Source organism: Neomonachus schauinslandi, chromosome 5 (genome assembly GCF_002201575.2).
Source record: "Neomonachus schauinslandi chromosome 5, ASM220157v2, whole genome shotgun sequence".
Taxonomy (NCBI): Eukaryota; Metazoa; Chordata; class Mammalia; order Carnivora; family Phocidae; genus Neomonachus; species Neomonachus schauinslandi.
This window is the reverse complement of record NC_058407.1, coordinates 64,230,868-64,257,809: the sequence shown is the minus strand read 5'-3', so window position 1 is coordinate 64,257,809 and position 26,942 is coordinate 64,230,868. Positions and strand designations below refer to the sequence as shown.

At 41.4% G+C, this 26,942-nt stretch overlaps 1 protein-coding gene across 1 annotated transcript; it reads left to right on the top strand.

Annotated features, from left to right (window-relative positions):
• Positions 1–269: 269 nt before the first annotated feature.
• On the top strand, positions 270–26,781 carry TEX49 (testis expressed 49). The gene is made up of 3 exons (XM_044915204.1): positions 270–348; positions 24,216–24,338; positions 26,618–26,781. The coding sequence occupies exons 1-3, from the start codon at positions 270–272 to the stop codon at positions 26,779–26,781; spliced, it is 366 nt and encodes a 121-aa protein (XP_044771139.1).
• Positions 26,782–26,942: the final 161 nt, after the last annotated feature.

Here is a 26,942-nt window from a genome sequence, read left to right as displayed (position 1 = left end):
AGTGCTTTTTCTATTCACTGCCTTCTGAAACTTACAGTATAAAAAAGACTGGGGCAAGAAAAAGGGTAACTGGTACTTGATGCCTCCATTTTTCTGAAGTTATTTAGCCCACTCACACTCTAGCTCTACTGTGAACCCATAAATCCTGTGTCTCCTTAGACAAAGGGAGTGTTAGTCATAGTAATTCTTCAGGGCATTACCATGGTTACCAAACACAGAGTCCAGTGCTCCAGCCTGAATGTTCCAGAAGAGGACAGGGAGAAGCTGAGATGGCCTTCTTCAACTTATACCTGTTGGGTTATCAGAATTCCTTTCGGAACAAGAAAAGGGACACAACTGAAGAAACAAGTAAGGGGAATATAGGGTAGAGGATTAGAAGAGCTTCTTGGCCATTTCCTTTTCTACCTTGAGTTAGAGCTTTATCGCCCATAATTAACAATTACACCGGTCACCAGTAAAAATTATGGAGTAGGGAGATTATCCATTAGGTTTCCCTCTTCTGTCATTCAATATCCTTATTAAGACATTCAATCTGTTCAACTGAATAAATGTTCATTATTACTCATTTGCTCATTTAGTTAACATTTACTAAGTACAGTTTTGTGCCAGGCTTTCTCTTGGTGACTGGGGATGGATGGGATAAGATCTCTGCCATAAAGTGGCTATTGGATAAAGATAAATACACAAACAAAAAATTTGCAATATAGTCTATGAATAAGTTAAATATGGAATACTGTGGGACCACAAAAGAGGAAGTACCTGATACTATTGGATTTGAATGAGCACAGGAGAATCCTTTAGAAAAGACTTCACACAATGCTGCCAGGATGATGGGAGTTCACCAAGTAGAGAAAAAGGGAATATTGCACAGACTAAGGAACAGAGAGTTGAGAGAGGGCCATATTCATTGAACTCTTAAGTCCTTGGGTACAGATAAAGTGTAAAGAAGACAGGTGCTGGGAAGTAAGCCTTGTAAACTTGGCAGGGGCCAGAAAATTGAGGATGCTGTTAGCCATGCTAAGCATTTTAATTTTATAGGGAGCCACTGAAGGATTTTTAATAGGCAGTGAGTAAATATCTGATTGTATTATACCCACAATGCCTAGCAGTGCCTAATACATAATGCTCTAATGCTCTAATACATAGAGATTTAATAAATACTTGTAGGTAAAAAATTAATAAATGATATTTGAATGACTAAAACAGGAAGTTAGAGGAGACTTTGGAGGAGATGTGACAGTTGGTTAAGGTCTTAAAAGATAAATTGTTTGAAAGCACAGAAATAGAGGAGAAAGGGTATTTCAGACAGAATGGAGAACATATGTGAAGGAAATAAAGTGTAGGCAGGTACTAAAGCAAAGTTTTATTGGGGTGAAGGTAGGGGGTAACTGGTAAGTATAAAACACAAAGTTAAGATTGAGAGAGACTAATATTGTATAGGACTCTATTAGGCACTTTCTATCCTTTTTCTAATGACAACAAAGAAGCTCTGTTTTACATACCCAGCTTTCAGGTAAGGTTTGTATAAAGGGTCCCACTGGTGGACCCTAGAAATCCCTTAATAGCCCCACACCAGACCTCCCCCGTTGGCCCCCACCTGTCCCAGCATTATGCCATGGGGCTGCTATTGTCTCCAAATAAGAAGCTCTTCACCCTCTCAGAGAAACACACTTGACCTACTCCATAAATTTTCCTTGTTTCAAGAATAGGCCTCTCCTGGCTGCTCTGACCCTGCCTGCCCCTACTAGATGGGACTTCTCACTATGAGAGAACTGAGCACCAAGCCTGGGGTTTTCGTACCCAGTTAGCTACTTAAACTCTAGTAAACAAGACTTGGTACCAATCCAAAGAGGTCTGAGTCTCATTTCTAATTAATTTCATTGTAGGCTAGGCAGAAAGAAAGACTTCACTTTATTAAAGTATGGGGTAGGGGCACTTGGGTGGCTTAGTAAGTTGAGTGCCCAACTCTTGATTTCGGCTCAGGTCATGATCTCAGGGTCGTGAGATCAAGCCTCATATCGGGCTCTGTGCTCAGCAAAGAGTCTGGTTGAGATTCTCTGCCTCTCCCTCTGCCCCTTACGCTCACTTGTGCATGCTCCCTCTCTCTGTTCTCTCTCTTCAAAATAAATAAAATCTTTAATAAAAAATAAAAAAATAATAAAACTATGGGGGTAATAGGGAAGTATCCTGATATCATCTGCTTGCCCAGTTTTTTTCATTCCAGTGGCAGACTATCAGAGGCTGGAGGTTTGGCCAAACTGTTGGCCTAAAATGTAAGGTTAGAAGGAAGACTGGACATCAAATTTGTCACCCCTACAAACTGTTCCCCCTACCCCCTCAATTATACCCTCTGCTTACTTCAAGATTTGGACAGAGGAGGTCTACTTGCTGACTTCTATTTAAAATCCCTAATTTTGTTGGTTCAAGCACTTAATAATATGAAGCTATCTATTTAGTATGTACTATATGCCAGGCATTGTGCTGAGCATTCCACATGCATGATTCCATTTAATCCTCTCAACATGCCTGTGAGGTAGGTATTACTAGTCCCTTTTTACCAATAAAAGGCTCAAACAGGTTAACACAAGGTCAGTGATAGAGCCAGAATTTGACTCCACATTACTGCCTGTGCTCACATTTAAACAGTAATGGGGGGCGCCCGGGTGGCTCAGTTGTTAAGCGTCTGCCTTCAGCTCAGGTCATGATCCCAGGGTCCTGGGATCTAGCCCCACATCGGCTCCCTGCTTGGCGGGAAGCCCGCTTCTCCTTCTCCCACTCCCCCTGCTTGTATTCCTGCTCTCGCTATCTCTCTCTCTGTCAAATAAATAAAATCTTAAAAAAAAAAAACAAACAGTAATGGGGACAAATGACACAGGTCTTTTGCTGTGAGCAGACCACTATACAAGTGATTGATGATCAGCCTTTCTAGGAAAATCTGTTAACGCCTAAACCCTGAATTTGAATGTCAGGTGGGTTCACTATTCCCTAACAGGAGGTTCTCAAGATTCCCAAGAGCCCACCATTCACTGAAACTGAATGGTAACTTTTTGCTTAGATAATGGGGAGAATTGTTGACTTGGGAACTCTTCCATGGAGTCAGTGTCTTGTAACCTTCTCTCATAGCCCCTGGACAACTTCCCAAGAAAGTTAAAATTTTCCAGCCTCAGAGTGGTGTTCTGCAAGCATGGGAAAAAGTAACTGGGTGGGTTCCTCCTCTCTTTTTGTCTCTCTCATGCACACACATCACAGAGTCGTCATTATGTGGTCTATTATATGCAGATATCAAAACAATAGTTTGATGTTTTCTGTGCTTAAAACTCAAACTTTGCTGGAGTTACTGGTGAAACCCAGTGCTAGAAGTTTATCCACATCTTACTGCTCCATAGAAAACTAGGAAGTTTCACTTCTGGGACAAGAATTTAGTGAAACCACCATTTGACAAGGCAATTACTACACTGATTCCATCTTTCCAGGAGGCATCTGACCCTGGAGTGTGGCTAACCTAATCAACACCCATAAACTGCTGACCACCAACTATGGATCCCTGGTATAAACCTGCTAATAGATATCAAGCTAGCAAGTTCAGATCAGTTAATAAGTACTATATCATGCAAATTGAATATAATTACAGTTGACACTTGAACAACACAGGGGTTAGGGGCACTGACCCCCCACCTAGTCAAAAATCTGCATATAACTTTTGACTCCCCAAAACTTAACTACTAATAACCTACTGTTGACCAGAAGTTTTACCGAGAACATAAATTGTCCAGTTAACACATATTTTGTATATTTTTTATATGTTCTTACAGTAAAGGTAGAGAAAAGAACATGTTACTAAGAAAATCATTAAGAGGGGGCACCTGGGTGGCTCAGTCAGTTAAGCATCTGACTTCAGCTCAGGTCATGATCTCAGGGTCCTGGGATTGAGCCCTGTGTTGGGCTCTCCACTCAACGGGGAGCCTGCTTCTCCTTCTCCCTCTGCCCCTCCCCCCATTCAAGCTCTCTCTCTCTCTTTCTCTCTCTCTCTCTCAAATAAAATCTTTTAAAAAAAATCATAAGAGAAATTACATTTACAATATTTAATTTTCTTTTGTTGTAGTGTATTTATCAAAAAACTCCATGTAGGGACGTCTGGGGGGCTCAGTCAGTTAAGTGTCTGCCTTCAGCTCAGGTCATGATCCCAGGGTCCTGGGATCGAGTCCCGCATTGGGCTCCTTACTCAGCAGGGAGCCTGCTTCTCCCTCTCTCTCTCTATCTCTCTGTTGTACAGTAGACTGTTGTACAGTAGACTCTTAGATAGTTGGTCAAAGATTACATTGTAAATTGGGAAATCAAGAAAAGATACATACCTTATACATTTTAGTTTCACTTAATATGTGTAACTGTAGATTCACCAGTTTTTTTTTATATGGTGCCAATTCCATTTCTTTGAAAATGTGTCTATTGATGAGTACCATGGCCTCTTTGCCCCCACAGTGCATCATGTATCATTTCCGTTTGTGTCTATTTAAAGTGGAGTCAAGCATTTGCAAAGCAAACTTATTTTTTTATGATTTTTGTATTTTTCAAAACTTTCAGTTATCTTCTTCATGTCTAATCAGAAGTATTTAAAAGTTATTTATAATTCTTGGGGCACCTGGGTGGGTCAGTTGGTTAAGTGTCTGACTCTTGGTTTTGGCTGAGGTGGTCATCTCAGGGTCATGGGATCAAGCCCCACATTGGGCTTTGCGCTCAGCCCAGAATCTGCTTGTCCCTTTCGCTCCCCCTCTGCCTCTTCCCCGGACATGTGCACATGCTTTTTCTCTCTCTCTAAAATAAACAAATAAAATCTTTAATAAAGAGTAATCTTTGCAATTCTTTTTCAAAATAATATTAAATGTAATAGTGCTAAAAAGCTTATAATGAAAAACGAGTCTTCTAAAGAAATGCTCATATGATATGTATTGATTTATCCATTTATCCATTTTTGGCTATTATATATTGCCTTCCTCTTTTGACAGTTGAGAATTTAGCGTTCCTGTGCCACACCCTGTGCTGCTCCTCTCCCACCCTGATTTTTCCAGTATAGTTATATCACAGTTTTAGGTTTGTGGTAGGCAAAATTCTAAGAATGACCCACAATGAACTTTGCCTCTGTATAATCCCCTCCCTATTGAGTGTGGGTGGAACCTCTGAATATTATGGATAACACTCCTTGATTGTTACTTTATATGGAGAAAGGGAGATTATCTGAGTGGGCCTAATCTAATCTCACAAGCCCTTTAAAAGCAGAGTGTTTTCTCCAGCCAGCAGCAAAAGAGGAATTCAGAGATTGGAAGCATGAGTGGAATTTGACACATCATTGCTGGCTTTGAAGATGGAGGGGGCCACATGCCAAAGAATGTGGGTGGCATTTAGGAGCTGAGAGTGGCCTGGCTGACAGCCAGCAAGGGCTCAGCCCTATGACTGCAGGAAACTGAATTCTGCCAACAACCTGAATAAGCCTGAAAATGGATTCTTCTTTAGAGCCTCCACATAAGACCCCAACCCAGACAACACCTTAGTTTCAGCCATATGAGATTAAGCAGAAGACCCAGTCAAGCCTGCCCAGAATTCTGACTTACAGAAGTGTGAGGTAATAAAAGAATGATGTTTTAAGCCACTAAGTTTGTGATGCAGCAATAAAACATAAAAGTTTAAGTCAAGTGTTGTAGTCTTAAAAATATGTAAAAATTGTTACCTGATGGGGCACCTGGGTAGCTCAGTCAGGAAAGTTTCTGACTCTTGGTTTCAGCTCAGGTCATGATCTCAGGGTCATGAGATCAAGCCCTGCATCAGGCTCTACATTCAGTGTGGAGTCTGCTTGAGATTCTCTGCCTCTCTCTCTAAAATAAATAAAATCTTCAAAAAAATTCTTCACTGCTAGGCCAAATAATGTTACAATGATAACTTTTGTTCAACCTTTCCTTAGCCCTAGAGTTAAGAATTGCTAACTATTATTACTTTTTTCCTCAAATATTTCAACAGCTCTGTCAAATGCCCAATATATTTTTTTTCAATCACCCAAAACAATAAATCCATTCTATTTTTTTCCTAACTGCCTCTCTCCTACTCCGTCTGGACTGTTCACTGTCTAAGCCTGGTGCATAGCTCTTGTCTATAGAATTTGCTTTTGCCTCTTTCCAAGGTTTTATTCCCTATTTCCTGGGTCCCATGTTTCTTTCTTGGTTTACTCCCTCCCTTTCCTGGAATATATCCTTGAATAGCTTTCTAAAAATGTGTAGGAAGTATATTTTTGAAGCCAAAATGGTTTTATTCTACGTTCACACTTGATTGTCAGTTTTTCCAGATGTGAAATTCTAGGTTGAAAATTCTCATTTTCTGAGAATTTTGAAGGTATGTCTTTATTGTCCTCTAGCTTCCAGTTAGATTTTTTTGTATGTGACTTATTTCTCTCTGGAAGCTTCTAATTTTTTGTTATTGTTCCTTGGTGTTCTGAAATTTCATAATGATGGAATTTGCTGTAGGTCTTTTTTCATTCATTGCAGTAGATACTGCATGAACTTTTTCAATCTGGAAATTTGTGCCCTTCATTTCTGAGAAATTTCCTTTAATATGTATTAATTTATTCTCTATTTTCTCTCCTCTCTTTTTGGAGCTTCTGTTTTAGGGATACCTGGGTGGCTCAGTCAGTTAAGCCTCTGCCTTCTGCTCAGGTCACGATTCCAGGGTCCTGGGATCAAGTCCCACATCAGGCTCCTTCCTCAGCAGGTAGCCTGCTTCTCCCTCTGCCTGCCGCTCCCCCTGCTTGTGAGCTCTCTGTTGCTATCTCTCTCTGGCAAATAATAAAGTCTTTTTAAAAAAACCCAAAAACTTCTGTTTTGTCAGCTATAAAACCTGAGATGATCCTCTAACTTACTAATATTTCTCTTTATTTTCTTTGGGTTTTTAAAAATGCATTCTTTGGGAGATTGCCCAACTTTATCTTCATATTTTCTGTGTTAATTATCTATTGCTGTGTAACAAAGTATCCTAACACAAAGGCTTAATAAACATTTATTACCTCACAGTTTCTGTGAATCAGGAATCCAAGGAACAACTTAGCTAGGTAGTTCTGGCTCAGGGTTTCTCATGTGGTTGAAAACCGGATGTTAGCAGCAGCTTCAGTCATCTGATGGCTGGAGGCCTCTCTGGCTGTTGACAAGACACCTCAGTTTCACATCACATGGGCCTCTCCATAAGCTGCTTCAGTGTTCTCACATGTCAGCTAACTTAAGAGCAGATGGTCCAAGAGAGAAGGAAGCCGCAATGCCTTTTTATGACCTAGTCTCAGAAGTGACTGTCACTTCCACCTTATCTGTATGTTAAGAGAGTCACTAAATGCAGCCCACATTCAAGGGGAAGGGGAAGTAAGCTCTACTTCTTCAAGAAATATCTAAGAAGTTGTAGATATATATGAAAAACACCACACCTTTGTATCAGAACATTTTATTTTGGTTACTTTAAGTTCCAAGGGCTATTTTTGGTCCTCTGGCTTTTCTTGTCCATATCTTCTCTCTTTTCTTCATGGATATTATACTTTATTTGAAGTTCTGTTCCTTGCATTAGTTCTGTCTCCTCTGTGCTCTTTTTCCTATGAGTTTATTTTGGTCTCTTTCTCACGATGACTGTTGTCAAACAACTGGTGATCCTTGGCTCTCCACTATAAGAGTGAGGAACTAAAAGCCTATGTGCAGAAGTCCGTTGTGGGCTTCAGTGGGAGCTTTCCTCTGGATATCTACAATTTTTCCAGGGAAGGATCCTGTCATTGTTTCCCTGGGGATTGGTTAGATGCTTGTCTGCTAGCATAGTAGGACCAGGACAGGAGAAGGGGGTATTGAGAGTCACACTTTTGAGGATCTCGATTTTCACTTAATCATCAGATTTTTAGTCCTGCACCATATGCCATCCCTCACAGTGAATCCTTGCTAGGAGTGCAGTGCCTGTTAGATTCAGTTTCTCCAAAGAAATACTTTTTTCCAGTTTTATTGAGATGTAATTGACATATAACGTAAATTTAAGGTGTACAACATGTTGATTTGATATACTTATGTATTGCAAAATGATTATCACCATAGTGCTAGCTAACACCTCCAACTCATCACATAATTACCTTTTCTTTTTTGTGGTAAGAACATTTAAGATCTACTCTCTTAACACCTTTCAAATATATAAAACAGTATTATTAACTATAATCACTATGCTGTACATATCCCCAGAACTTATTCATCTTAAACTGGAAATTTGTACTTTTTGACCAACATTTCTTCATTTCCCTCACCCCACAGTCCTTGGTAACCACCATTCTACTCTCTGTTCCTAGGAGTTCAGCTTTTTTAGATTCCACATATGAGATCATACAGTATTTGTCTTTCTTTGTCCAACTTACCTGACAGCGTAATACCTTCAGGATCCATCTGTGTTGTTGCAAATGGCAGGATTTCCTTCTTTCTTGTGGCTAAGTAATATTTCACTGTGTATATACCACATCTTCTTTATTCATTAATCCATTGGCAGACACTTAAGTTTCTACATCTTGGCTATTGTGAATAATGCTGGAATGAAAATGAGAGTGAAGATAACTCTTCAAGATCCTGTTTTCATTTCCTTTGGATATATACCCAGAAGCGGGATTGCTGGACAGAGAAATCTTTTATATCTTTGTTGGGGCAGTGGTTTATCTGCTTGTGCTACATGTTCTGTAGACACAGTTTCAGTATCCACCTTCCTGTTCTCAGACATATTCTTTACTCCTGCCTTCTATGGTACCTGTTACATTCTAAGGTTTTTACCTCTCAGATGAATTAGCCCAATTCTAGTTCTATCCTCTACTGTAGAAACTTAAGTTAGAATTTTTTGCATTCTGAAAGGTTAGTTACTACCCCTCTGTCCACTTTCTATTTTCTAAAAGATATTTCTCCTGAAATGTATCATCTGCTCTTGTATCCTTTCTCTGTCTCTCTTTGCCCTTGAAGGTTAATGCCATTGTTGTTATTTTGGCATTTGGCAAATTTGGGAGAGGAAGGAAATTTATATGGTCAATTATTTTTTAAAAACTTTATTTGGTGGGGCGCCTGGGTGGCTCAGTCGTTAAGCGTCTGCCTTCAGCTCAGGTCATGATCCCAGGGTCCTGGGATGGAGCCCCACATCGGGCTCCCTGCTCCGCAGGAAGCCTGCTTCTCCCTCTCCCACTCCCCCTGCTTGTGTTCCCTCTCTCACTGTGTCTCTCTCTGTCAAATAAATAAATAAATAAATCTTTAAAAAAAAAAACTTTATTTGGTGATATAATTTCAAAGTTATAGAAAAGTTGTAAGATTAGTACAGAGAAACTCCCTACACTGTTTTACCTAAATTAGCCAATTGTATTTGGCCACATTTTCTTTCCCTCTCCCTCTCATTCTCTCTCCAAATATATTATTTATACGTATATATATATGTATATATATGAACAGATATAGATATATTTCTCAGCTAGTTGACAATAAATTGCTCATATTATATCCCTATACCCCCAAATATTTAAATTTGTATTTCTTTAGAATAAGAACATTTTCTTAGAAAACAACCCACAATATAGGTATTAAACTCAGCAAATTTTAATAGTGAAATAATACTATTATCTAATTCTCTATAGTCTACATTACAATTTTGCCAGTTGTCCCATTAATGTCCTTTAGAGCAAAACTTTTCCTTCCAGGATCTGATTAAGGATGAGCATTGCATTTAGTTGTCATGCCTCTTTAGTCTCCTTTAATCTGGAAAAATAACGCTGTTCCTTTGTGTTTTATGACATGGACATTTTTTTAATAGTACATACAAGACATTTTATAGAATTTTTTTTAATATGGGTTTGTCTGATGTGTCTCATAATTAGTTTGGGGATAAATATTTTTGGCAGGAATAAGCAGCAGTATATCTTCAGTAGGTCACATCAGGAGGCTCATAATGTCATCTTGTCCCATTACTGGTGATGTTGACATTGGCCTTTTGATTAAGGTGGTAGGTTTGCGAGTTTTCTCCACTGTCAAGTTATTATTTTTGTTTTGTAATTTGTAATCACTTCCAGGAAGATACTTGAAAAAATGTAAATACCCTATTCTTCATCAAATTTTTACCCACTAGTTTTAGTATCTGTTGATGGTTCTGAGTAATATTATTTCTGTGAGAGCTGCAAAATGGTAATTTTCTAACTCAAATCTATTTTAACTCAAGGTTTACAGTAATTTGTTACATTTTGAGTTTTTCTAAAACATTCAACTTTAGTTTTTATACACATCACTGCTTTTAACACATAATCTAATAGTTTAATATTTAAATTGCAAAATTGTAATCACAAAGTAACCTAGCATAAATCGTTTGGGGAAAAAAAAACACGACACTACCAACTCTTGGTAACCATGCAGTTTAATTTGTGAGAGCAGAAGTATGCAGATGTGCTGAAGAGTAGCTCTCAGCTGCAACTGGAATGTTGCAGGCATCTTTTAATGTTTTTCAGAGGAAATGAAGAACATTAACTAACCTAGCAAGCCTATTCAGTGGAGCTTCTACTATTTATAATAGTGAGCTATTCACATTTAATGTTCTAAAATACATCAAGAAATTAAAGCATCTTAAAGAATTACTTACTAATAGAAACTTAGATAACCTTGTCCTGGACCAAGTTAGAGATGCCTAAATGTTTGCCAAATTCAATATGTGAGTTAGGATGTAGGAAAGGAATAAATTTGAGATCCCTTTCCGGATGCAATTTAGATTCTTAGAATTCTTTGTGCTGACATATCATCCAAAGGTAATGGTTCCTGGCAAAAATTGACAAGATTTCCTGAATTTCAGGAAATGCACAGGACCTGGAATAATCAAAGCAATCTTGAAAAATAACAGTGTTGGAGGACACACTTCCCAATTTCAAATCTTCTACAAAGCTACAGTAATCAAGACAGTGTGGTACTAGCATAAGAATTGACATATATAGATAGATCAATGGAATAGAACTGAGAGTCTAGAAATAAACCCTTACACTTATGGTCAATAGACTTTCAACAAGAATGCCAAGACAGGAACGCCGGGAGGGGGCTCAGTCAGTTAAGCATCTGCCTTCGGCTCAGATCATGATCCCAGGGTCCTGGGATGGAGTCCTGCATTGTGCTCCCTGCTCGGTGGGGAGCCTGCTTCTCCCTCTCCCTCTTCCTGCCGTTCCCCCTGCTTGTGCTCTCTCTCCGACAAATAAATAAATTAAAAAAAAAAAAAGAATGCCAAGACAATTTAATAGAAAAAGAATTGTTTTTTCAACAAATGGTGCTACAAAAACTGGAAATTCACAGGCAAAAGAATGAAATTGGACCCCACGTCACACCATGTATAAAAGTTAACTTAAAATGGATCATAGACATAAATGTAAGAGCTAAAACTTTAAAACTGTTACAAGAAAAATCTTAGATTAGGCAGTGGTTTCTAAGATATGACACCAAAAGCCTAAGTGACAGAAAGATAAATTGGATTTCATCAAAATTACAAACTTTGTGCTTCAAAGGACACTGTCAAGAAAGTGAAAAGTTTGTGGGGTTTTGTTTTGGGGTTTTGGTTTTTTTTTTTTTTTTTTGGTAAATGTTTGGATTACAAGACATTTAAAATAAATAAGTATGGGGTGCCTAGGTGGCTCAGTCAGTTAAGCTCCTGACTATTAATTTTGTCTCAGGTCATGATCTCAGAGTCATGAGATCAAGCCCCACCTCAAGCCCCACATTGGGCTCTGCACTCAGCAGGGAGTCTGTTTGAGATTCTCTCTCTCCTCTCCCACTCTCTAAAATAAACCTTTAAAAAAAATAAAGTATAAGCCCATGTTAAATCACTGATCACAAGAGAAAAACTTACTAAATAGTTGCTTGGAAAAAAGGCTGTGTGTGCAGTTTCTTTCTTTTTTTTTTTTTTAAGATTTTATTTATTTATTTGACAGAGCGAAAGAGGGAATACAAGCAGGGGGAATGGGAGAGGGAGAAGCAGGCCACCTGCCGAGCAGAGAGCCTGATGCAGGGCTCAATCCCAGGACCCTGGGATCATGACCTGAGCCAAAGGCAGACACTTAACGACTGAGCCACCCAGGCACCCCTGTGTGTGCATTTTTTTAAATAATTTTTAAAGGATTTTTATTTATTTATTGAGGGAATGATAGAGAGCATGAGAGGGAGGAGGGTCAGAGGGAGAAGCAGACTCCCTGCTGACCAGAGAGCCCGATACGGGACTTGATCCCAGGACTCCAGGATCATGACCTGAGCTGAAGGCAGTCGCTCAACCAACTGAGCCACCCAGCTGCCCAGTGTGTGCAATTTTCATAGGGAATTTTTTCAAAATTTTGAGACATAATGTTAAGACATAATTCCATTTTTAAAAGCACAAAAAACAGTGAAAATAATTCTGTAATACTAACACAAAACTGATAAAATAACATAAAACATACTATAGAATACAGTACAAAAGAGGAACCCATAGACCAATGTAAGTATAAATGGACAAATCCCACTATCAGATCAAATCCAAGAATATATTAAAGATAATCATCTACCATCAAGTAGGACTTATTCTAGGAATACAATGACTTAATATTGGAAGGGATTAATACATAATACCTACGTCAAGGGGCGCCTGGGTGGCTCAGTTGGTTAAGCGACTGCCTTCGGCTCGGGTCATGATCCTGGAGTCCCAGGATCGAGTCCTGCATCGGGCTCCCTGCTTGGCAGGGAGTCTGCTTCTCCCTCTGACCCTCCTGCCTCTCATGCTCTCTGTCTCTCATTCTCTCTCTCTCAAATAAATAAATAAAATCTTAAAAAAAAAAAAAAACATAATACCTACGTCAAATTAAAAGATAATGTATAACTATCTCACTAGAAACTAGAAAGCGGCGCCTGGGTGGCTCAGTCATTAAGTGTCTGCCTTCGGCTCAGGTCATGATCCCAGGGTCCTGGGATTGAGCCCCGCATAGGGCTCCCTGATCAGCGGGAAGCCTGCTTCTCCCTCTCCCACTCCCCCTCCTTGTGTTCCTGCTCTCGCTATCTCTCTCTCTGTCAAATAAATAATAAAATCTTAAAAAAAAAAATAAAGGAACTGACTGTGCCAAGTACTGTGTTAAGCACTGGAAATACAACAGTGACTAACAGACAATAAATAAGTAAATAAGATTCACAGATTATAACAAGTGCTGGGAAGGAAATAAGGGGAGGGTAATGCAATAGATCAGAAGTTGTAAACTGTTGACCAAAGGGCCAGACTCAGCCTGCAGTGTTCTTTTCTTAAAAATTTGGACCAATATTTAAAAATTAGGAGATTTTATGTAAAACCCACATGCCTGACCTCTTAAAAAAGTTAGAACTGGTTACACTGGCCCTAAATTCCCACATAATCACAAACAGCAAAACAGCAGCTGCCCCTTTAGATGGGACAGGTTTCTTACTGTTTGCTTTACTCATAAACATTATCTGCCTGGCTCTTACAGGCAACTGAGTTTGCAGATCCCAAAATAGAGAGTAACTAGGAAAGGCCCACTTAAAACAGAGTAATCCAGGAGGTAATGTTTGAGCTACACCCTAAAGAATGAGAATGACCCAGCCATGCATAGAGCTGAGGCTAGAGCTTTATCTTCATAGCAAATTTTAAAATTGAGATGCAATTCAAGGCCAAAACTAGCAAAGCACCTGCAACCCCCACTTTGATCAGAGACTGCTTTCACTCCATCCCAGCCAGAAGCCTGCAAGCCATCTTCCACTTCTGAAAAGCCATTTTAATCATGTACACCCTGAAGTATCTATGCACTCTGCTCATTGTTCATGACCTCATAACAAAAGGAACTTAGAACAATATTTCTGGTACTACTACCCTTTCCACAAAGACATTTGGACAATGTGGTTGCCCTCTGCCAAGTTTGCTTCAACCATGTCATTCAGACTTCTACCTCAAAGTCCATTCAATAGTAATTATATTCTATTTCTAGTATTTCCTTGAAGCCTTTTGAGCTGCCCCAGAGCTGAAGTCTAGGCCCACATGGCCAAGGTCTGGGGCACATAGACTGACTCTAGGAGCAGGAAGTTGGGAGTGTTGAGCTCCAGAGAAACCTATCAAGACAAAGATGCATATATTTGGCTCTCCACCTAGGACATTTAGTCTTCTGAGAATAATCAGTACCATCACCACAAATCTCAGGTGGGCACTCAGGACTGCCTGACAAGCCTATTCTGTTTCTCTGGTCACTCTCCTACTCCTCACAATTATTTCTCATCTCTCCTTGATTCTCTAAAACCTCTCTCCCGTCCTCACTCTGAGCTAATAACTTCCTTGCTCCTTATTTCACTAAGAAAATAGAAGCAATCAGAAGAGGCTTCCCATCATCACATCTAACATTCCACTGCATGTATAACTTCCCTCTGGCACAGTGAGTCAAATGACCATTTGTGCGCTGGAGCTGCCCCCTTCTCACCTACTCGAGGATTCTGCTCCTGAAATTATACCCTTCTCCCTCAGTTTTTCCTCCTCCTAAATCACTTCCATCACTATACAAATGTGCTGCAACCTTTTCTATCTGGGGGGAAAAAGGAAGGAAGGAAGGCCCACCCCCTTGACCTTCAAACTATTGTTCCCATTTCTTTCTCCATTCTCTCCCCCTTCCCACCCCAATTATACCACAACTTCTAGAAGGAGTTTGCACTCATCAAGTAGAGAAAAACAACCAGGCTGATAGGCCTCACTAATGATCATTAAACTCAGGTGGGCCTTATGGCTGCCCAGAAGTCAGACATTTCCTTGTTCCATGCACTCTTTCACTCTCCTGGAGGCCTCATCATACCTTCTCTTTCCTTAGACCTCCAACGTCCTCAATCCTCACTTCCAGGTAATGACTTGCTTTTTTGGGTTTTTTTTTTTAAGATTTTATTAAGATTTTTTTAAAGATTTTATTTGAGAGTGAGCCAGAGAGAGAGCACCACCGGGAGGGGCAAAGGGAGTGGGAGAAGCACACTCTTCGCTGAGCAGGGAGCCCCAGGCCACACAGGGCTCCATCCCCGGACTCTGGGATCATGACTTGAGCCCAAAGCAGACACTTAACCAACTGAGCCACCCAGGCGCCCCAACTTGCTTTCTACTTCATAGTTTTCACTGTGAAAACAAAAGTATTTAAAAGATTATTTCTTTTTTTTTTTTTAAGATTTTATTCATTTATTTGAGACAGAGAATGAGAGAGAGAGCACATGAGAGGGGGGAGGGTCAGAGGGAGAAGCAGGCTCCCTGCCGAGCAGAGAGCCCGATGCGGGACTCGATCCAGGGACTCCAGGATCACGACCTGAGCCGAAGGCAGTCGCTTAACCAACTGAGCCACCCAGGCGCCCTAAAAGATTATTTCTATAACCTCTCACAAACCACGTCTATCCATCTATCTGTATCAGTGCCCACGTGTCTTATTAAATGAATGAATGGTCCACAACCTATTAAGACCAACACATACACCTGTGCATCAGCTCCCATCTTTTTGCCTATTCAAGGACACTACTACTCCAATATTATTTATACTCTGTTGCATCAATTTTTCCATCTCTGACCATTCCTATTTGCATACATGCATGCTACAATTTCTTTCATCTTAAAGCCCTACATTTCCTATTTCCCTGCCCCCTATACAGAAAAATTCTTCAAAAGACAAGGTTGTTGTCTCCATTTCTTCTCCTCCCAGTCTCTTGCCAGAACTCATGCCAGTCAGGCTCTTGCCCCAATCACTCCACTGAAACTACTTATATCTAGTCACCAATGCTCATATCCACTTACCATGTCGCTAAGCTCTTAGCTCTCATCTTTTCAGCAGATCAACAGAAAAGTACAACAGAGCTCAGATTGTTCTGACTCCTGCTACTGCTGAGGTTGCTTGCAATGTATGATTAGCTAGGAGAGGTTTGGGCTTGTGAACCACCATAATGGGGAACTTGCCTCATACATTTCTATTTTAGAACTGGTTTGGGAATCGCTTCTTGGCCTTTTGGCTAAGATCAAGTGTAGAACTGGTTTGGGAAATTAACAAGGAGGGGCCAGGAAGAGTATGAGTAAAATACAGCATTCTATTTGGCTCCTAGCAAGCCCACATCCACTTTGCTTGTCTTCCTAATCCCAGTTGCTACATCCATTAATTCAAGGAACCCACAGTTCATGACTCTGCTCACCCTTAGTTGCATAATCCAAATGATCTTGCAGGACTCTGACTTGTAATCCACACTTGTCTTTAGAATGATTCTCTGGCTGATTTCACCTTTCAACACATTCACTCAGGTGGCTTCAAGGCACTTCAGCCTGTTTTCCATGCTCAAATTAGCCACAATCTTAACCTTGCCCTTCAGCAAGGGCTTTAACAGCAACCATAAAAATGAACCTATTAATATTAACACTTTTTCATTCTTAACACTCTTACTATAATGATATTTTTAAATCACTCACAATTTTTCTTTGAAGAAAGATAGGGTTTTTTTCCCTCCTAGTAGATGTGAGTATATTAACATTCTACTCAAAGGGGCCCACTCAAGCTTTCCTTATCATCATAATGAAAAGTCATAGAGGTGAGTCAACACATGTAACCAAATATTCTGCAAGTCTCTGCCTCCTTCCTTTCTTTTCCTTCTGATAAAGAACCAAAATAGAAAAACCAAAGAGGAAAACAGGGTGTGGAGAGCAGACTTTGGTCTGTCCTTGACTTCATAAACTCAGTCTTCTCAGGTACCCAAAGTTGTTCAGATTCAGGGGGCTAATTCACACTAAGCAAATTCAGAGTGCCTCAGTTTCCTTGCCTGTAAATAGAGATAATAATGCCTTATAGATTTGTTGTGGAGATTAAATGAAATTACGTATGTAATGCACCTAAGACCTAGCACATAAAATTGTACAAAAGATAATTGCAGGAAAAGTTATAAATCATAATATATAAGTTACTATATACATGTGGAATATATACCTTTCCTACGACTGAAATATCGTTATTCACTTCTCAAGACATACTTGCCAGGATAGGATACCTGGAAAGCAATATTTTTAACTATTAAGTTTCCTTGAGAAGCAGAAAATACTGGCTGACTTCAAAGGATTTTTCATCCAGTTACAGCTATCCACAGAAGAGCACCCCTCACCAGTGACCAGAACTTACATGTCCACCAATCATAGAGTCCTGCCCTCCCAGACTCACCTTTCCTGTTTGTAATACTGATGGCCCCTGCAGGTTCAGTCCAGTTTCCAGAGTTTTTTCACCTTATGCCCTGGTCTCTTGAATGTCTAAGCTTTCTCTTCTCTGTCCTCTCCTGGGGAACTTGGCCCTATATCTGTCCTTTCCTTTGCAGACTCTATCTCACCACCTGCTTTGAACTCTGCTTTCCTGTCTAAGCTTCGTACCTAAACAGTCCTCTTAGTCCAGATTGTCGTGGTCTTGATTTCAGACCCAATTAACTCTTATTTGGCCCTTTGCTGAGACAATTCCCTTGCCCTGTTATATGAAAACCCTAGGTGAGGCTAAACCTCGTCGGAACACAAATATACACTCAGGACATTTCCCACTGATAAGAGTCTCAGAGGCAAGTTGATGGGGGTGGTGGTAGGAAAAGATTATGCTTGTTTTTGTCTTGAGACAAATGACGTTTCCCTGCCAGACTCTTTAGCAACTGCCCTCTAGCCACAGACACAATGACGTCCAAGCTCCACACATCTTCCTCCACTGCTGCTTTTATCATTCCTCTTCCCAAGAGAAATTCAGAGTCCTCAGAGTTGTTCTTCCAGTTCTAAATGAATCTCTTCAAAGAAAGACTAAATCTCAAGTATATGGTAGTGTGGTAAAAGTTGAGCATGTCTCACTTGCGTTCTCATTTTCTGGATCCTGTCAGAAGATATAATAGATGGTTTTCCCCACCCTGCTGGAATGTTCTTTGCTCAATCTTCTAGGTCTTCTGATCTCTCTGAACTGCCTGTTTGGTGACCCACCTGTTAGGAAACAGCTGCGGATACCATTCTTAGGCTCCAGCAGAGGGCACTATAGTTCTGGCTTTTCAAACAGGAGCATGAATGGCACAATTCAGCCAAGAATGAACTGGCCAAAGCCTTTAAGCCCCTCCGCCTTTCCAAATGGATAAACCTACTGAAGTTATAGAAATGTATCTTGGGGCGCCTGGGTAGCTTAGTCGGTTAAGCGTCTGCCTTTGGCTCAGGTCATGATCCCGGGGTCCTGGGATGGAGCCCCGCACCAGGCTCCCTGCTTCTCCCTCTCCTGCTCCCCCTGCTTGTGCTCTCTCTCTGTCAAATAAATACATCTTAAAAAAAAAAAAAAAAAAAGGAAAGGAAATGTATCTTGGAAACAACCCATATGTCTTTAGCTGCTACAGACCATCATCCCCTATCCACCTGAAATTAGAGGAGAAAAGATACTCAAGCTACTTGTAGCTTCAGTCTGCCAAAGTCTAAGGAGTAGGCACCTGCAAGATGAGTGCCTACGTCTGTAGAGCAGCAAATAGGCCACTTTTTCTATGGAGTCTTAGCCTCTCCCCACTAGTTTTCCCCACTGGGAGTGGTCCAATCTACAGCAGAGTGGCCCACCGGGTTCAGTCCTTTCTGTTGCCCCAGTGCTGGACATAGGAAATGATACTCCACATTTCAGTGGAGTTCAAGGAGGCAGGGATCTGCCTTGGAACAAGGTAATGGATATCATATGCCCCACCGAACTCCAGGCTGCTTCCAGGGTGAGCAGACACCTTTGACAGGACTCCCATTGAGCTGCACACAAGGGATTCCAGCAAGAGGCTAGTTCTATCAGTTTATGTTTTCCCATAGTCCTTTGTCTTGCCTGGAAGCCATGATTAGATGATTTCAAGAACAGGTTAGTGTGGTAGTTAAGACCATGGGCTCTGGAGCCAAACTGCCTGAGTTAAATTCATGCCTCTGTCATATGCTAGTTTAGTGAACTTGGGCAAATTATAAACTTCTCCAGGACTCTGTTTCCCTATTTGTAAAACACGATAATAATAGTGCCTACCTTTTATAGTTGTGCTGAGTGCATTCACTAAGTATTAGCTTGGTTTATCGTTATCATCTCTAGAAGATCCATGTAGCCCCTTTTACATCAGCAGTCTGCAGCCAACACTAAGTTCTCTGTTATCCCATGCCCCATCTACTTCCCATGTGTTCAGAATACTGAACAAGTGCACCACTTTAAGGAAGATATTTTTGGACACAGAGGCAAAGGAACTGCCCCCATATGTAAAATGTGCCCTAGTTCCCTGGGCTCATGCTCCTGTCCACTTCTTCCCAATGCACTGACAATTTCCTTGTGCCAGAGAAGACAATAAATGCAAGATAGCCTTCCAAACACACTTCAGCTAATTTCACTCTATGTTATTGCTCCAGCCAACTTCAAGGGATTAATGCCCAGCATCTAATAGGAAATCCTAGATAGGAGTCATTTTTTATGTACAATACCCCATTTTCTCTCAAACTGATCTTGTGTGAATTTCTAGTCAGGGTGGTATTACTCTGCTTGCAGCAACACCAACTTGCAAGTAATGTGTGTTAGATATTATCACCATTATGTACTAAGCATTTGGAACAGTCAGGCAAGTATCCTAACCTAGAAGTCAGAATTCTGGGAGCCATTGAAGTAGACCCATTCTAAAAATTCTTCAACCTGAAAACATTGTGGCCTGTCAGTCCCACTTACAACTAACCAGAGGCAATAGGCACAGTAGTGGATAAGGAAGACTTTGTGACTACTCCAGTGGTCCTAGGAAGCCGTAGTATTGAAAAATCTGCAACATTAATTTGAGTAAGTGGAAGATCCACCCAAGTACTTTTGCACCACTCCAATGTCCTTCATAGAACATTCCAAGTATTAGATGTGGTCTTATGGCAACTCCCAATTTATGGCCCAGTTCTAGAAGAAATGGTCAGGGCCCTTTGTATCTATTTACTACCAAAAACTATAGGGAGCATAGTATTAACTGGGTGGATGAAGAACCTCTGTTACACTGTCTACCCACAAAATGGTGAGTTTATCTACCTCGCCACAGTGTAGTTTGCTTATAAAGAGCTCATTGCCTCCCTCTACCCGGGACATGCCCATTCACAGTAGCTGTGGCATGATTTTTACCTATAGCTCACCACTCTTCACTCCAAGTGGCTTCTAAAACTTGGCAGCTGGGGGAAATTATGGGTTACCAAAAGTATCTTCTAGCTTGCCAAAAATCAATCCAAACAGTATGCCAACTGGTGCTTGATTCAGGAGGAAGGCATCCAAATGGGTGATACTGTCCAGCACATCTCCAAGTACACAGTAACCATTTATATGGGAAGCTGGGAGCCTACTACTTAGAAACTGAGATAACAGAGAACATCACCTGGATGTACCCTTACAGACAATCAGTCTGAGGCCTCAGAACCAGACAAAAAGCTCGTGCAATTACCTGCACCCAGACCAGTAATTACTTGCAGTCAAGGTCCCATTGCCCACTTAGGAATGTGCTCTTACTTTCTCCCCAGAACGTATCTACTTGGCCACAGACATTCTGGCACCCCCACCTTGCCCAAAGTCAAATGACACTGCTTCCAGGAACTGGCCCCTCATTGCTATAACCTGTGATGAAGTACAAATCAGCCCCCTGATTCAGTTCAGGTTTCCAGAACTCTATATTCTGTCACCTGTCCAAATCTTCAACTATCAAAGGAAGGGTTTCAAACAGTGCTCCTCTCTGGCAGGATCATTCTCAAAGAATGTGAAAGGAGATTTCCACTGGAGTGCAAAAGTGGGGAAGGAGGGACAGAAATGAATGAGTGGGGTCAAGCCAGAATGAAGGGGAAAAGCAGGAGCTGGGGAAATACTCCAGAAGAGAAGTGGCATCCCCGTTCTCCACTAGAGGTGAGTCTGTGATCACAACAATTTCCGGAGAATGGCAGACTTTGATCCAGTTCCTGACAAGCTCAGGATTCTGAGATGCAAGTCAAATCTAGCCTATATTTGTTTTTTAAAGATTTTATTTATTTATTCATGAGAGACAGAGAGAGAGAGGCAGAGGGAGAAGCAGGCTCCCAAGAAGCAGAGAGCCCGATGCGGGACTCGATCCCAGGACCCTGGGATCATGACCTGAGCCGAAGGCAGACGCTTAACCATCTGAGCCACCCAGGCGCCCCAAATCTAGCCTATTTAAGCAGAACATGAATTTATAAAAAGAATATTGGTGGGTTAACATCAAACTAAATAACTCTGCACAGCAAAGGAAACAATCAACAAAATGAAAAGGCAGTCTACAGAATGGGAGAAAATACTTGCAAACCACATATTTGATAAAGGACTAATATCCAAAATACATGAGAAACTCCTATAATTCAAAAGAAAAAAAATGATTAAAAATTGGCATAAGGTCTGAGTAGACATTTCTCCAAAGAAGACACACGTATGGCCAACAGGTATATTAAAAGATGCTCAACATCACTAATCTTCAGGGAAATTAAAACCACAATGAGATACCACCTCACACCTGCAAAAAATGGCTGCTATCAAAAAAAAAAAAAAAGAAAAGACAACATGTTGGTAAGAATGTGGTGAAAAGGGGGAACCTTTGTGTACCATTGATAGGAACATACACTGGTGCAGCCATTATGGAAAACAGTATGGCAGTTCCTCAAAAAAGTAAAAATAGGGGTGCCTGGGTGGCTCAGTCGTTAAGCGTCTGCCTTTGGCTCAGGTCATGATCCCAGGGTCCCTGGGATCGAGCCCCGCATCGGGCTCCCTGCTCAGCAGGAAGCCTGCTTCTCCCTCTCCCACTCCCCCTGCTTGTGTTCCCTCTCTCACTGTGTCTCTCTCTGTCAAATAAATAATAAAATCTTCAAAAAAAAAAAAAAAAGTAAAAGTAAATCCTATTTCTGGGTATGTATCCAAAGGAATTGAAATTATGATCTCAAAGAGATATCTGCACTTCCATGTTCATTGCAGCATAATTCACGGTAGCCAAGACATGGAAGCAACATAAATGTCCATCAATGCATAAATGGATAAAGAAGTGTCGTATATATACACACACACAATGGAATATTATTCAGCCTTAAAATTAAGAAGGAAGTCCTGCCATTTGCAACAACATGGTGAACCTGGAAGACATGCTAGGTGAAATAAGCCAGACAAAGAAAGACAAATACTGTATCACCATTTATATGAAGAATCTAAAGTAATCAAACTTGTAGAAGCAGTAGACTGGTGGTCGCCAGAGGCTCGGGGGCGGGGGGCGGGGCGCGGGAAGAAATGGAGGGGCAGTAGTCAAAGAGTACAAAGTCACAGTTATATAAGATGAATAAATCCTAGAGATCTACTGTACATTATAGAACCTATAGTTAATACTGTATTATATACTTAAAATTTTCCTAAGAGCATGGATCTTCTGTTAAATGTTCTTACCACAAAATAAATAGTAACAATAAAGAGGGTGGGAGGAAATTTTTGGAGGGGATGGATGTTTATGACCTAGATTGTGGTGATGGTTTCACAGGTGTATACTTACCTCCAAACTCACTAAGTTGTACATATTAAATACGTACAACTACTTGTATGCCAATTTTACAATAAAGTCGTTTTTACAAAAAAAAAAATACTGGGAAGTACATAAAAGCTGTAAAAGGAACAGAGAAGCAAGTTTGGTGGACAGTAACTGAATCACGCTGCAGGCCTGGTTGGGCACAGATGCTGTGTTCAGTACTGTGGCAGGTGCTGTTGCCACCAAGGACCCCAGGCTCCGAATGTGCTGCTAGAAGTAAGATGCAGCTTTGCTGCTGCCACTTCCCATTAGAAGAAGACTACATAGCCCCTGCTTCGCTGCAACCTTCCTCTTTGGTTCAGAATCTGAAGCAGGTGTCTGGCATAGCCAAAACTCTTTGCCCATGCCCTAGCTGCAAGAGAGCCTGGCATCTTGGTCCATTTGGACGGCTGTCACAGAATGCCATAGACTGGGGGGCTTATAAACAACAGAAATTTACTTCTCACAGTTCTGGAGGCTGGAAGTCTGACATCAGTGAGTCAGCGTGGTCCGGTGAGGGCCCAAAGGTTGCAGACTTCTCATTGTGCCCTCATGTGGTGGAAGGGGCGAGGGAGCTCTCCGAGGCCTCTTAGGACACGAATTCCATTCATAAGGGCTCTACCCTTATGACCTAATCACCCCCTAAAGGCCCCACCTCCAAATACTATCACCTTGGGAACTGGGTTTTCAACATACGAATTTAGAGGGAACACAAACATTCAGACCTGGGTAAGGAAGCTCTGGTCTTTTGAGCCTCCATAGTGAGATTCCAGTTTTGCTTTGGAGGGGATTCCCAAACCCCCATAAGAATGCTAGGTCTAGGGGCACCTGGGTGACTCAGTCAGTTAAGCGTCTGCCTTCAGCTCAGGTCATGATCCCTCGGTCCTGGGATCGAGCCCCACACTGGGCTCCCTACTGGGTGGAGAGTCTGCTTCTTCCTTTCCCTCTGCCCCTTGCCCCATCCATTCTCTCTCTCTCAAATAAATAAAATCTTAAAAAAAAAAAAAAAAGAAAAAAGAATGCTAGGTCTACACTGACCTACTCTACCCTACCTAACCTTACCTTACTCTACACTACTTTTCCAGCCCCTTCCCTGCCCCTCTCTACTTTATCTTGCACTAATCAGGCTCCAAATCAATAGCAAGCTGAAACCTCTCTACTGCTGCTATCTTCTACACACTTGCTATCCTGCTGCCTGAAATGCTCTTCCTGATACCACTATGTCCCATGGACTCCTCCTTATCCTCCAAGACTTAGCTCAAACGTAACTTCCCTATTAGACCAATTAAAGTTCTGCAAATATGCCAATTCCAGGAAATGAGTGTCCATCCAGATAAAGGACCTTTTTCACCTGCACTAACCCTAAGTATCTGTCAATATCCTGATTCCAGTAGGAGACCACTCAAAACCCAGGAGTCAGAGAGGAGCAAGAGAATGGTGAGGGAGGTCTCATGATCACTGGGTTCTCCCTCCCTCCCTCCTGACACAGGCATTGTAATTTGACATCTGAGATCCTAAGATCAGATTTGAGTGGCAAGGAGAGATCCCTGCCGTGTGCCTGGTTGGCATGGAGACTAGAGACTCAGAAAGTCAAATAGCCCTATTTGCTAAGTACTCATAACAAGTCTGCTCTTGTTTCAGACCAGAAGGAACTGGTGCCCACTAGGCTTCCCCCTATTATCCCAGAAGATGGGAATTATTCTGTGCACCAGAATAGCCACAAAAGGTACCACGAAGCTGTAAAGAAGGTGTTGTTAAAGACATGTAAGTATTGAGTCTGGGTGGCTCAGTCAGTTAAGCTTCTGCCTTTGGCTCAGGTCATGATCTGGGGCTCCTGGGATCAAGCCCCGGTATGGCTCCCAGCTCAGTGGGAAGCCTGCTTCTCCCTCTCCCTCTGCTATTCCCCCTGCTTGTGCTCTCTCTCTCGGTCTCTCTCAAATAAATAAAATCTTTAAAAAAAAAAAAAAAAAGACATGAAAGTATCCTGGGGTGGGCACCATGCTAGAGACAGAATAGATATGCCTGAGTTTGTAAAGAATGGTTGGGCTGTGATGGGGCATGGTTATAGGGCAGGGGGAAAAAAACAGCCAAGAAGGGAAACTGAGAAAAGGAGGGTGAAAGTAGACTTGAATGGTGGAGTGAGCAAGATAAAACAAATTGAATCAGACTTGGAAGCAGAAGCTCCATATTGGAGTCCTAGTTCTGCCTCTTTTAAGTGTCTTACTTTGGGTAGCCACATATCTTCTATTAATCTGCTTTCTCATTAAGAAAAAGAAAAGAAAATGCCTGCTCTACCAACCTTACAGAATTGTGAGGATCACAACAAAATGAGACAATTTAGGACAGTACTTTGTATATTAGGTGCTATGCCTGTGAGGAGTGGTAGACCAAACACTGGCTTTGGAATTTGAACTGAGTTTAAACTCCAAACAAATTGTGTGACCTTGGGCAAGTTCCTTTAACCACTCAACCTCTCTGAACCACCTGAAAATGGGAATCATACTCTAACATTGTTGTGCAAGTTAGAGAAAATGTACATTTAAAAAAGCATCACTACTGATACATGCGAGAACTTCTAGGAATCTTCAGGGAGTTATGCTATGCAAAGAAAGCCAGTCCCCAAAAGATCACATACTGTATGATGCCATTTATATAACATTCTTAAATGACAAAATTATAGAAATGAACACCATGAGGGGCTAGGAGGGCATGGCTATAAAAGGGCAACTCCTGGGGCGCCTGGGGGGCTCAGTGCGTTAAGCAGTCTGCCTTCTGCTCAGGTCCCTATCCCGGAGTCCTGGGATGGAGTCCCGCATCGGGCTCCCCAATCAGTGGGAAGCCTTGCTTCTCCCTCTCCCCCTGCCTGCCGCTCCCCTTACTTGTGCTCTGTCAAATAAATAAATAAAATCTTTTAAAAATGGGGGGGGGCAGCTCCCTTTCCCTATTGGGGGAAATTGGGTAAAGCGTACACAGGATCTATGTGAATCATTTCTTACAACTATGTGTGAATCCATAATTATCTCAAAATTAAAGTTTAATTTAAAAAACTAAGGTAGGGCGCCTCGGTGGCTCAGTTGGTTAAGCGACTGCCTTCGGCTCAGGTCATGATCCTGGAGTCCCGGGATCGAGTCCCGCATCAGGCTTCCTGCTCGGCAGGGAGTCTGCTTCTCCCTCTGACCCTCCCCCCTCTCATGCTCTCTCTCTCTCATTCTCTCTCTCAAATAAATAAATAAAATCTTTAAAAAAAAAAAAAAAAACTAAGGTACTTTCAGAAATTTAAAAAGACATGGGTAGAGTATCTAAGAGTTATTCCTAATAGCAAATTCTTTTTAAGAGCTTATAATCAATCAATAGGGAAACAACTAAGTCAAAAATGTACCATCTACTCAATGGTATATTACAGATTTTTAAAAATAATGATTATAAAGACTATATAGCCAGAATATTAGGCTATAAATCTAAGTTTAAAGAATATACAAATTTTATACAATGGTTTAATTAGATTTATCCACATCAAGAATAAAAACACCAAAAAAACTAGGTAAGTCTGATACTATTTCAAAATCTTAAGAACACCTAATACATTTAGAACGTGATAGGCACTTGATAAATGAATCTATTAGCAGTATCTAAATATGAGGTGGTATCATTGCTTAGTTTCAGAGAATTACCTGGAATGAGAAAAAGAAGGAATTTTTTCAGAGAAGGGGGAAGGGAAAGAGGATGATTAAGCCTGGGGGATGGGGGCTTGCACATTTCCCGAGTGGGTTGACCACCTGTTTTTCCACCATCTTAGCACTTGGGGAAAGCTCTCTTGGAAATGGGCTTAGTAGCAGCAGGAAGAACCATGACTGATTCAACTGACCATGAAGGGTGTGAGATGCTGGAATCCGGAAGTGAAGCTGGGTGTGGTGGCCAGATTCCCAGGACTTCTCAGTACACGGTCGGGCCCAGTTGCTAGGTTGGGCTTGTGCTGCCGTGAGGCACAAAAGGGAGAAAGAACTTGAAGATACTGGATAACCTGCCCTCCCCAACCATTCAAGTCCCCAATCAGGTCTTCAGAGTCCCCTTGACTGATGCTCAGAACTTCAGCTTCTGGCGGTCCCGTGATCCAGGAGTGCGCCCAGAGGAAACCATGCCATGGATCCGAAGCCCCCGCCACTGCCTCATCAGAAGCCCAATGACCAGGTTAGGCTGGGATGGGTGAGGGTGAGGAGACTAAGGGAAGAACTCCCTTAGGGTACAGAAAAGACCACCAAAGGGGTCTTGACCTCATGAATGGCAGGTGTCAGAGTAACAAGTCTGGGAAGACACACACTGGTTCTCATGATGCTGAAGGGTCTAGAGTAGTCATGCTCTCTGAAGACT

What these genes read in the sequence shown, in the direction of transcription:
- TEX49 (XM_044915204.1), top strand. Translation starts at nt 270, where the DNA reads ATGGCCTTCTTCAACTTATACCTGTTGGGTTATCAGAATTCCTTTCGG. An exon ending in GGACACAACTGAAGAAACAA is followed by an intron (nt 349 to 24,215) that starts GTAAGGGGAATA and finishes CTCTTGTTTCAG; the next exon opens with ACCAGAAGGAACTGGTGCCC. An exon ending in GAAGGTGTTGTTAAAGACAT is followed by an intron (nt 24,339 to 26,617) that starts GTAAGTATTGAG and finishes CAACCATTCAAG; the next exon opens with TCCCCAATCAGGTCTTCAGA.